The following is an 11,852-nucleotide window of genomic DNA, read 5'->3' on the forward strand; positions in this document are numbered from 1 at the left end:
AATTTTCCCAATTAATTTTTAATCACAACTTATCAAATTATTGGTCGTAACTTATTTCTCAGTGACAGAATATTTTTCGATCACGAATCCAAACATTTTACAGGTCACAGATTATTCATTGATCACATATTTAAAATTTTTATTGGTCACAATTCATTTACTCATTGCAGATTATTGAATTAATTGGTCACAGTTAATTTTTTAATCACAACTTAATTAATTGTGAGTCACAATTTTCAGGTCACATATCCAATTGCGAGTCACAAACAAGGTCACTGGCATAGTTACAATTTTTAGCACCACTACATGTCCACCAGCATCTCATCATCATCGTGCACACAACCCACCACAACCAAAATTACAAATCCAATATCATCGGCCGACGGTCACAGTACCCACCATTGCAACACACCTCTGTTTTGCCAACACTACCATCACACAGATCTGCTCGCAAACATCAACACCACCGTCACACAGATCTGCTTCGCCAATGAACACACCATCGCTGATTTGCTTCACCACCATCACATATCTGCTTTACCATCGAAAACACATCCACTTCACACAGCACAAAACATCACTGGGTTGTGAGAGAAAATGTAAAAAAAGACGGCTTCTGACGACTGTGATTCTCAAGTGAGAAGAGAGAGTGGAGGAGACGACTGGAGAAGTATAGAGAGGGGGGATGGGTTCTAGTAGAATGTGTATAGATGGAGAGAGTTGGAATTAAATAGGGTTTGTGTAAATTGTAGTATATATCAGTAAAAATATTTATCTTAAAAAAAATTAATTGAAATAAAAAAATCTGATTTTTGGAAGATGAAGGTTCCTCCCTGATTTAAGAATTTAAGATTTTAATACTAGGGTTTTGTGTAATTACTATTTTTTTCTTTTTGGGTTTGAGGCAATTCAGAATATGGGCCGTAAACAATTAAAAAGCCCAATACTCAAAAACAAAAACAAAAAAAAAAAAAAATTGGGCTGAATTCAGTGCAGGCGCCCTGAATGAAAGACACAAACGATTTGGGGTTTTACTTTATTTTCAACTTTAAAAAAATCAATAAACTATATTAATTAAATTTAAATTTTTTAATTTTGTTGAATTTGATTGAGCTTATAGATTGAAGCCATTAAACGCGATTTATCAGTGAAATGCGCAAATGAGACCCTTAACACGATTTTAGAGCAAAATTAACCCAGCGGCTCCGCATTTTACCCTGTTTTCTGCTAATATACCGAATCGATGCTCTTGCAAATTTTTCAATTTTTTTCCTGAGACGACAAAATTCCCAGATAAAATGGAGAGTTCTAAGAATGGTAGAGAATCAAATGAAGAAATTTCTGAGAAAGATGAAAATATACTAAGTTTTTTGGACTCCATGGATACCTATCTAACTCTTATGGATTCCTTGTCTTCAACACTCCGCCAGGTAAAATTTCTCTTTTCTGTATTATTAATTTCCATCACTGAAAAATTGAATTTTTATTGACTGGATCTCCCATTTTGTTCTTGGAGGGTCTCATGTGTACCCTTTTTACTGGAGTGCATAAAACCAGCATCATTTTGATTGAAATTATTTCAAGTGCTTATTCTTTCTGTTATATCAGTGGGCATGTTCTGGTAAAAGAAAACAAGTAATCTGCAAACAATATTCAGATTTATTTACCTTGATTTTTGAATTTTTTTTCTGTGAGAAAAATATGAAATTTGTATGTATCAGTGTACGTCTGAAATTTTTTCTCTTCTAAATATATTTTTGAGTTTCAAGATTGCATTAATTTTTATGACTGTTTTCTCATCGTCGATGACGAGGTAAAGTTTCAAGACTCTTGAATATATAGAAAACAGAATTACCTTACCAATGATGTTAAAAGATACATCAACCCTATCAATACTATCATATTGGTGCAAGATTCCCGGTTTCATCTTCTTTTTGTCTCGACTTTGACCCACGATCCAAGTGTATTGTAGAAAACATCATCTAGTTGACAAAACAAACATAAAGTTAGATTGCAAGGCAGATAAGGGAATCAAATTCCCCAGGACCACGTAGAAATATGTGCTCATAACGTTTCTTGAGAAGTTCAAAGTTTTCCCTTTTCAAGTATTATAATAGAATGTAAGAGTTGAATCTCAACAGAACATAACCCAACCCAGACCAACAAAATCAAAAAAATTCAATAAGTAAATTGAGCAATTTCAACTGAACTTTTTATTAAGCTGATGAACAAATGAGAATAGAGGTGGGAGAAGAGGGAAATGGGAAGGATATTCGTGTAACTGAAATTCTGCAATACTGCAATGAACAAGACAGATTATCCTTTCTCCAAATCGTCGCTGATATACCCTCACCTCCTAACCCACTAGATGCCAAATTTTAGCAGCATATTAAAAGAAAGCGTGTTTGTTACAAGAATTAATCTACTTGTACCAAATGTCTTATCTAATTTTTGACCGAACTGACACGTGGCCTGTCCACTGCAATAAGGGCGCAACACTTGTCAATTCGATCATCCATTTGGTAAATGATTTGGTACATATAGCATCTCCCTTGTTACAATTCTTTCTAATTAAAAGAAAGGTAAAAGGCTATTTCATCAGCTTATCCTTAAGTTGCAACAGCAACGTTTCCATCAATCTATCTATTAGTATTTCTGTTAATCCTGCTTCTCTAACCCTTTCTTCCGAAATGAACCCTTCTGCAAGTTTTTCCATTCCTGACTTCTCCTTATGACATAGAATACTTGAGAACTTAGATTCAATAATTTTTTATGCATGAAACTTTCGAGTCTTTAATGTTCATTTATGTCCAACTCGCTCTTATCTTATTCTTGACATCGTGTTTTAGTCATCCTTTCTCATTATTGATTGAACCTTAGCACTTAAAACGATTACTTTTTGAAATGACTTCGTTATCACCATTATTCCTATTGTTACAAGGACATCTTCTATCATTTCATTTTTATTTCAAATAACATAAAATCTTCTGATTATACTATTATCCCGCTGTCAGTTTCATCAATTTTTTTTTGATAGGTAATCAAATAATTTTATTACTTAAAAGAGAATACACGGGGGGTGTACAATCACTTTAAGCTATTAAGGAAAAGCATGAAATTAGGCAACCCATCTACAGGATTTCTAGCCACTGCATTAAACGAAGAATACAAGGTAAAGTAAAATGCTTCTCTTATCTGCTCTCTTGTCTTTGTTTGGTCTTCGAAGCAACGGTTGTTCATTTCTCTCCACACGCACCAAACAATGCAGCTCGAGATAAGGTGCCATGCTAGTTTGCTATCCTTATCCCGAAGTTTTCTACGCCATGCCCGTATCACGTCCTCTATACGACGAGTCATCACCCAATCCATAGATTGTGAACTGATTATATTGTTCCAAATCCAACGTACACCGTCACAATGAATGAACAAATGATCAATCGTCTCCCCATCCTTCTTGCACATATAACACCACTCGGTTGCATAAAAGCCTTTACGACGAAGATTATCCACCGTTGAGACCTGTCCCCTCACAACTGTCCACAAAAGGAATGCCACCCGAGGAGGCAATTTACACTGCCAAACCAACTTCCATGGGAATGAATTATTCACACATCCCATGAGGGAACCAAAGTACGACCGAACCGAGAAAATGTCATCCTGTGCTGTCCTCCACTTGATGCAATCCCTCTCTCCAATCCGAATTTGGGCCTCATGTAAAATGATCATAAACAGCGAATAATCTTCCAATTCCCAATCCTGAAGATCCCTCCCAAAAGTTATATTCCAGCTATAACTCCCATTATGAATGTCTAAGAGATCACTCACCATGGCAGTGGACATTGAGGCAATACGATACAAAGAAGGGAATCTCTCCTTCAGCGGTTGATCTCCGCACCAACAATCATCCCAAAATTTAATCTCATTACCATTTCCAACCACAAACTTCAGTTTGTCCAAAAATGCACTCCATCCCCGTCGGATATACCTCCACAAGCTCCCCCCATAAGAACCACGATCCTCAAATGTACACCATCCCCCATCGGTCACACCATACTTCGCCCCAATTATTTCTCTCCAGAAACTGTCCCTCTCCACTCCAAATCGCCACAACCACTTGCCTAATAAGGCTTTATTGAACAACACAAGGCTCCTCACCCCAAGACCTCCCATCCTCATCGGCAAACAAACAACTCCCTCCTCTCCTCTTCCAACCCTGCCCACAGAAATTCTCTTTGAAGCCTCTCTAGTCTCTTTGCCACTGCAATCGGAATGGGGAACAATGACAAAAAGTAAGTAGGGAGATTGGAGAGAGTGGATTTAATGAGAGAGTCTACCACCCTTCGAAAGGTACATACGCTTCTACCCTGCTAACCTTCTCTCCATCCTTTCCACAATACCATTCCAGATATGGGTACTTTTAAATCGTGCCCCTAATGCGAGTCCTAGATATGACATCGGCAACTGCGCAACCTTACAACCTAATATATCAGCCAGCTCCTCGACATTATTAACCTCCCCAACTGGAATAGCCTCAGACTTTCCCAAATTAATTTTCAAACCAGACACCGCTTCAAAACATAAGAGCAGACGGTGCAAGTTCCTGAATTGTTCTACATCTGCATCACATAAAATCAACGTGTCATCTGCAAATAACAGATGAGACACTTGCAATTGATCGACCATAAAACCCCTTATCAAAGCCGCTCTCACTGCTCTTTCAATCATCCTACTGAGAGCCTCCATCACAATGACAAATAACAATGGGGATAATGGATCCCCTTGTCTCAAGCCTCTACTGCTTCGGAAATAACCCTCTGGTGTTTCGTTGACCAAAACTGAGAATGAAACAGTAGAAATACAGAATTGAATCCATTTACACCATTTATCCCTAAAGCCACAGCGCCTGAGCATATATAACAAGAAACACCAATTCACATGGTCGTAAGCCTTCTGATATCTAGCTTACAAAGCATCCCTGGGGCCCTTAGGCGCATTCTTGAATCTATGCATTCATTCGCTATAAGCACAGAGTCCAAAATCTGACGCCTTTTTACAAATGCATTCTGAAACTTGGACACTACTTTTCCCAGTACCTCCTTTAATTTGTTTGCCAGGACTTTCGAAATAATCTTATACACCCCGCTGACAAGGCTAATGGGGCGAAAGTCCTTAATATCAGTCGCTCCCGGTTTCTTAGGGATGAGCACAATAAATGTGGCATTAGAACTTCTCTGGAATCTGCTACGTTCAAAAAAATAAGATAAAGTATTCAAAATGTCCAGTCGAACCACATCCCAACACGCTTTGTAGAATGAGAACGAGAAACCGTCCGGTCCCGGGGCCTTATCATCGTTCATGCTGAAAACGACCTCCTTAATTTCATCCTTCCCAAATGATCTCTCCATCCATCGGGCATCATCCTCATTGATTGTAGAAAAGTGCAATCCCTCCAATTCTTGCCTCCATTCAAATTGCTCCTGATAGAGGTTCTGATAAAAATTAACCAGTTGGCTTCCAATTTCCTATGGTTCCTCATAAGTAACCCCGTCTACCTCCAAAGCTGTGATGGAGTTGTTCCTCCTATTAGAATTGGCGCCCCTGTGGAAGAATTTAGTGCATTTATCCCCCTCTTTCAACCAAGTAACTCTAGATTTCTGTCGTCAATTAATCTCCTCCATCTCCACCAACCTCTCCATCTCTTCCTTTAATCCTCTATGTCTCTCCTTCTCCTTCCCAGTCAACCCCTGACTCTCCTTCCGCCTATCCAATTCCTCTATTTCTAACAGACACTGATTTTTACTGCAGTTAACATTGCCTACAACTTCCTCATTCCATTTCTTTAAGTCCCCTTTCAACGCCTTTAGCTTCTGATCCAATACAAAACAGGGAGACCCACTGACTTCATAGGAAGTCCACCACGTCTGTACTCGCTCCCTAAAACCTTCTACTTTCAACCACATCTTCTCAAACCTGAAAGGTCTTCTTCCACCACCCCTTCTATTCCCCGATAACATAATAGGAAAATGATCCGAGTATACCCTCCCCAATCTTCTCTGAGTGACATCTGAATATTTAGACTCCCACTCCCCACAAATCAAGAACCTATCAATACAAGTCAGAACGGGTTGATCCCGATTGGATGACCAGGTAAAATCTCCCCCAATCATAGGTAAATCCACCAACAAATTCTCCCTAATAAAATCTGAGAACTCCTCCATTGCCCTAGTTAGTCTCCCACCACTCGACCTCTCCGAAGGAAATCGAATCACATTGAAATCACCCCCAATACATGTAGGGAGATTCCACCAAGCCCTCATTCCAGCCAGTTCATCCCACAAACCCACTCTACTGTCATCAGAATTAGGCCCATAAACTCCTGTGAACATCCACCGAAATCCATCCTCACAATTTTTGAAAGAAATCGATATAGAGAACACCCCTATACTCACCTCCTTCATCTCAAGCACTCTCGTGTCCCACATCACCAACACGCCTCCTGAAATCCCTGATGACCCCAAAAACTGATATCCAACATGATCTCCCCCCCCATAAACTACGAATCACTGCCCTCGAGATAAACTCCATCTTAGTTTCTTGTAGGCAAACAAGATTTGCATCCCATCCCCTTAGCAAATGACGAACACCAAGCCTTTTACTAACCTCATTGAGACCTCTTACGTTCCAGCAAATGAGTTTTGGCATCATTGTAACACTCCATAACCCCTCCCCATTGTTCCTTTCTTGGACTCGCCATCCTTACCAGCATAGTTTACTGACCATTCGAGCCTCTTAAGCTCACGATCACCCTTTTTTTCTTAATTTACTTCCATGTGTACTGATGTCTTGTCCCCTATTAGCCTCCAGCTCCTCGAATAATTGTAGCAATCTACTTTCATACCCATCACATGACATGCCAACCAACTTACTGAATTTTATGTAGCACCCAGTTTAAAGGTGGGTGACCAACTTCTAACACATCAGCTCCTGAGGTATCCTCACCCTGATAGCCCTCGAGATGATCAAAGGACCGTTCTTTCTCTTCCACCACTGGTATAATGTCACTGTCACTTTCTCCTTTCTTGGCACCACCTACCCATAACACCAAAGCTTTTTCGGTCCCCATATCGTTATCTTTTGTCCTCCTATTATAAGTGTTCGTAATCCTTGATGTCGTCTGTGTATCGTTGTTTTCTTTCACTGTTTCCATTGACAATTTCTCCAAGTTCACAATACTGAACTCCCCTTCCTTAGACAGCGGTTCCTCTTCTTGTTCAACTGCAATCCCTTGTGTCTACTTCAATTCGGTTGACCCCCACAAAGTCAACCCCGTCATCGTTTTCATGGTATCCCGCTTCCATCCTCACCTGAGAATCACAATGTTCATCTCCTCCCTGCTTTGCATGTTCTGTAATTGGTGGTAGTTCCTCATGAGTCAATCCCGGTACGTGTATTTCACCGGTTTGATCCTTATCCAACTCAACCCCACACTTGTGACAACGTACCAATTTCATGGGCTCCATTTCGGGCCCGCTTCCAACCAGTCTAAGTAATTCATCTAATGCTCCTTTCAACTCCAGCGCACGGGTCATTATTTCAACCCTACTCAAACAAATGTCGTGACCTTCGTTATCTCCGACTTTATTTCTCCTTTCCTTTTGCTGAAGCATCCGTTGGTTGGCATTCTCCGAGGTCTGTGAGTTTGCTGTAATTTCTGCATAAGTCATCCTTTGTCTGTTTCGTTCAATCACCGTTTGTCGTTTGGCCTTATCCCTAGCAACAAATGAGTCAACAACTGCTTAAAACACCTGCAAGACCGACGCCCATCCCTCTCCATTTGCACCTTCTGTTATCATGACAACTCCTTTCCGACGCCTTTCTCCATATTGTGCTATCATTAAATATCTACCTCGATGGTTCACACACCGTTGTGCCAAGAAAGCTCTTGAAGACTCATTGAACTTAAAAACACATTCCTCAACTTCACTTCTCTTCCTCAATCTGTCTATCATATTCACCATCCAAATAGCACCATACCTTCCCATAAAGATTGAATCCGATAACTTCGAACCCCATTCTATCAACTGAATAGTGCCAGAATCGTTAATAGATACTGCGAAGTCCTTCGCCTCCACTCTGAAACGATGATTGAATACCAAACTACGCACATCCGCCAACTTTTTCCCCTGATTGTGTATTAGCAATTCATCAATTGGAAACGGCTGGGCGGCGCTAGGGTTTCCACAGTAAACGGCGCCTATGTGTGAACTGGGTGGTTGGAGTGGCTGATTTGTGGCGTGAGGCCGGTTGTGTGGTGCCTACCGGACCGTTGGTCGCCGGCGCCGATAGTGTGGGGGTGTGGTGGCTGGGTTATTTTGGATTGTGAGGGGAGCTCCATTTCTTGTTGTTTCAGAGGCAGAGGAAATCAATCAGCAAAATGCAAGAGTTGATTGAGTTGTTGCGAGTTTTCAGGTCAGAAGATTGTTAACAAATGCTGTCACCGCCTACTCTAAGAATGATTAGTTGAAATGTGTAACGCTGTGAGTTTCATCAATTAAAACTCTTTTAATTGCAAGTTTGACAAATTTTAGAGAAAAATTGTTTGATGTCTATCTGTTATGCAGGGATGGTTGGAGTTAGCTAGTGCACGGCATTCAATGGGTGCTTCACGTATCAACAGTACCTTGTTAGACCTCAAATTTCACCGTGCTTCAACAACGTTGCAAGTTAATGAGCAATCTGGTATTTTTACTGCTTATTCTTTTTGGCACAATTGATTTGCTTCCAGGAAATATTCTTAAAATCCTAAATTTCTACTTTATCCTAATTTAGAAGAGACTAACTAAATGCACGGATAAGGGAACCGGGGGGGGGGGGGGGGGGGGGGGTGTGTTGGGATATAGCTTTGTAAATTACACTCAAGGATATGCATTTTTTTTCCATTCAAGAATACTTAAAGTTCTGCACTCTCCCTACTTTTTACCCATGTTGAAACGAATAGAAAATGTAGCTTCCTTAAATTTTCCCCTGTGCTTATAATTAATTTTGAATTCTATCTTTTTAGCTGGGCCTGATAGAGAGTTACCACATTTCACTTTACGCAAATGGGCATCCTCCAATAATCCTGAAAAGAACTTTGAAGAAGCCAAGTTTGGGGAGGATGAGTTGTTAAAGATCAAGTCTAATAGTCTTCGACGTAGGGATACATCTCAGAGTTCTGGTAATGTTTGCTTCCTAACTTTTAGAATGACTGCGTAGGGAAATTTCTACTGGTCCTTCAATAATATAAAAGTGAGAGTGCTGGTCTCAATGGCTTACGGAAAATGACAGTAGATCAAGGATTTTACCTTGAACCTTGATTCAATCTCAATGAGTGCTAATCTTGTTACGAATTGTGAGACCCTTTTAGTTCGACGCTTTTCTATACTCACAAAAATGAAATGAGAGTGCTGAAACCTGTTGCCAATTGTGAACTGATCAGGTACCCATGTTCTAAATCCTTTCAAATCATTTTTGTCCAAGCCTAAAAGAAAAAAGTAAATGTTACTGTTGAGTAACTATTTGTTTCCGAACATGCTTCAATATATTACTTTTTCCTTATACGTAAGTGGAAAAATTAAGTTAGTTATTTAATGATTAAGTGAACTTTATAAACTTAGTCAGATGTGCTCTCGTCCCTGATGGAAAGATTTCTGCCTTTGTTTTGGCCTTCTGACCGTACTAAAACTGTATTAGAAACTATTTTCTACCACCAGATGCCAAAAAAGTGTTTGTGTGACCAGAACAGGACTTCATAATTTGTGCCTCGCTTTCCTCATCTGATTTCCTCCTTTGGCAATGCCAGTTAATCTAACATTTTTGTTTTTTCTCCTGTAAAGAAATTCAGGCAAGAAGTCCAGAAAGTGTTGGAACTCCTGTTTCTGTTGATGATCTAGTAAGTAAATATCCAAGATAAATATTCTGCTAGTACATCTCATGTTTTTATAAATAACTCAACTTGAATTTCATATTTTTAAACGATTCGACTTTTTTGCATTAATCTAGACTTCAAATATTGCATCAGGTTGCAGCACATTAAACCCAAAAGGATCTAACAATCTAACATTTCTGTCCATGTTATGTTCTTTTCAATTATTTTGTCTTCTTTTGGTTGATGTAAACTATTTTGTAGCCAAGTTCAACCCCTACAAGACAACGTATAATAAATTTAAGCTCCTATTTGAGCCCCATTTATTGAGAAAAGATTTTGTAATAAAGGAAATTTTTTCGAGAACTTGTTAAAAAGTAGGGAAACTTTTTGGGTTTACATGGGAAAATTGAATTTTAAAGAATGGGACTCAAACAGGGGTTTAATATATGACTTGCATTCCTCTAAATTCATAGGCTAGGTTTGATATTACAGCGGGATTGTGTCTGCAAAAAGTTTATTATCTTATCACACATTTGCAGGCTCAAAGAGAACGTTCTAAATCGTTGTCCATGTTTGGAACTTTGGTATCTCCTAAGCTTCGAGCTTCCCAAGTCTCATTTGAGACAGGTACTGTAGCAACTTTGTTCATCTAAACAATTATTTATTGCACAGCTCCACTGGTCGTATCAAAAGTGTTGTCATTTTTATTTATTTATTTTTTTGTTACTGCTTGCTTACTTAGCTGTTGTATGTGGATATCAATTCTAAAAAAATTAAACCCCCACCCCCCCCCCCCCCCCCCCCCCCAAATGCCACGTTCACATGGAAGCTGTTTTAAGATAATGACTGCATCCAGCATCATCTTCCATTATTTTATGCAATTTTCTTAATACATTCTATAATCTACTGCCAAGATGTGAACCTGTATTGACACATGCAGTGCTGCTTCAGGCAAGACACACGTCCTTACCCCCAATGAAGCAAATTTCCCCCTTTCATGTACCCGTATGTTCTTTTATGAAAAATATTAATTCTGTTGTACGGCTTTTTGGGATGATTTTATCCTTTGCAGCGCTCGAAATGCTGGTAGAGATATCAAATATGAGAGCTTCACTGCTCAGTGCCTATGATCAAGTGAAGAAAGACATGGAGACCGCCACCAAATAATCAATGGACGGGTTTCTAAGTCTACATCCCCAATTATTACATTATGGATCACGTTTCTCCTTTTCAAGTAGTTCGAACAAATTGATTGCTGCCATATAACTGAATGGGAGGGGGACAGAGTTCTAATTTTCTGTTATCATCGAATCTGTTATCTGTTTTCTGATAGTTGTGTAACAAGTCATTAACCTTAGGACAGTGGAAAAGAAAATATTTTCATAGTTCAATTCTGGTGCATTTTTGCAGTCCTTTAATTAAACTAGCACAAGGCTGCCAAGTACAGAAAGAAAGAGAGAGAGTAAACCCTATTTTATGATTCTTAATTTATCTTGTGGTTCTTTTTCTACCTATTTTCTTGTTCTACCATCTTTTTAAGTCCTTGAGCATCCTCATGCCTAGCAATTTTGACCTCTTTCTCGATTCCTCAAATTTCTTCTTCAGCAACATGCTTGGGAACAAGGTTTGTCACATAACTTCGAAACTTATCGTCATCAGATGATGATGAAAACGAACAATTCCCCGAAGCTTTAACTTTAAGCCATTGCATCTATTTTTATCCACTGGTTTTCACCTGAATGGACTGATGATTTCTTATGATGCTTTAGTTTTGCAAATTCTTCTCAGTTGTACAAATTATCCTCTCAGGAAAGACAGTCTTGGAAGGTCCAAAAAAGTAGCATTTGCACTCTCTTTACAAGTCAAACTGGACATGGGTTCTCTCTTGATCGAATGTTTCTTTTTGTCCTTGTCGATTTAGTGTCAAATACTCCATGAAACAAAT

At 39.2% G+C, this 11,852-nt stretch overlaps 1 protein-coding gene across 2 annotated transcripts; it reads left to right on the top strand.

Moving 5' to 3' along the window:
- Positions 1-1,182: 1,182 nt before the first annotated feature.
- LOC111401255 (coiled-coil domain-containing protein 115) lies at positions 1,183-11,417 on the top strand. Of its 2 annotated transcripts, none has more exons than XM_023028914.1 (6): positions 1,183-1,430; positions 8,622-8,739; positions 9,062-9,217; positions 9,876-9,931; positions 10,447-10,534; positions 10,980-11,417. In XM_023028914.1, the coding sequence occupies exons 1-6, from the start codon at positions 1,299-1,301 to the stop codon at positions 11,072-11,074; spliced, it is 645 nt and encodes a 214-aa protein (XP_022884682.1). In that variant the 5' UTR covers positions 1,183-1,298; the 3' UTR covers positions 11,075-11,417. The 2 variants fall into 2 exon arrangements, with proteins under 2 accessions (XP_022884682.1, XP_022884683.1); XM_023028915.1 differs by lacking the exon at positions 1,183-1,430 and adding an exon at positions 8,248-8,537.
- Positions 11,418-11,852: the final 435 nt, after the last annotated feature.

This window comes from Olea europaea, chromosome 10 (genome assembly GCF_002742605.1).
Source record: "Olea europaea var. sylvestris chromosome 10, O_europaea_v1, whole genome shotgun sequence".
Lineage (NCBI taxonomy): Eukaryota > Viridiplantae > Streptophyta > Magnoliopsida > Lamiales > Oleaceae > Olea > Olea europaea.

Coding starts and splice junctions, on each gene's coding strand:
- LOC111401255 (XM_023028914.1), top strand. CDS start 1,299: ATGGAGAGTTCTAAGAATGGTAGAGAATCAAATGAAGAAATTTCTGAG. Junction 1,431..8,621: donor TGTCTTCAACACTCCGCCAG/GTAAAATTTCTC, acceptor TCTGTTATGCAG/GGATGGTTGGAGTTAGCTAG. Junction 10,535..10,979: donor CCAAGTCTCATTTGAGACAG/GTACTGTAGCAA, acceptor TATCCTTTGCAG/CGCTCGAAATGCTGGTAGAG.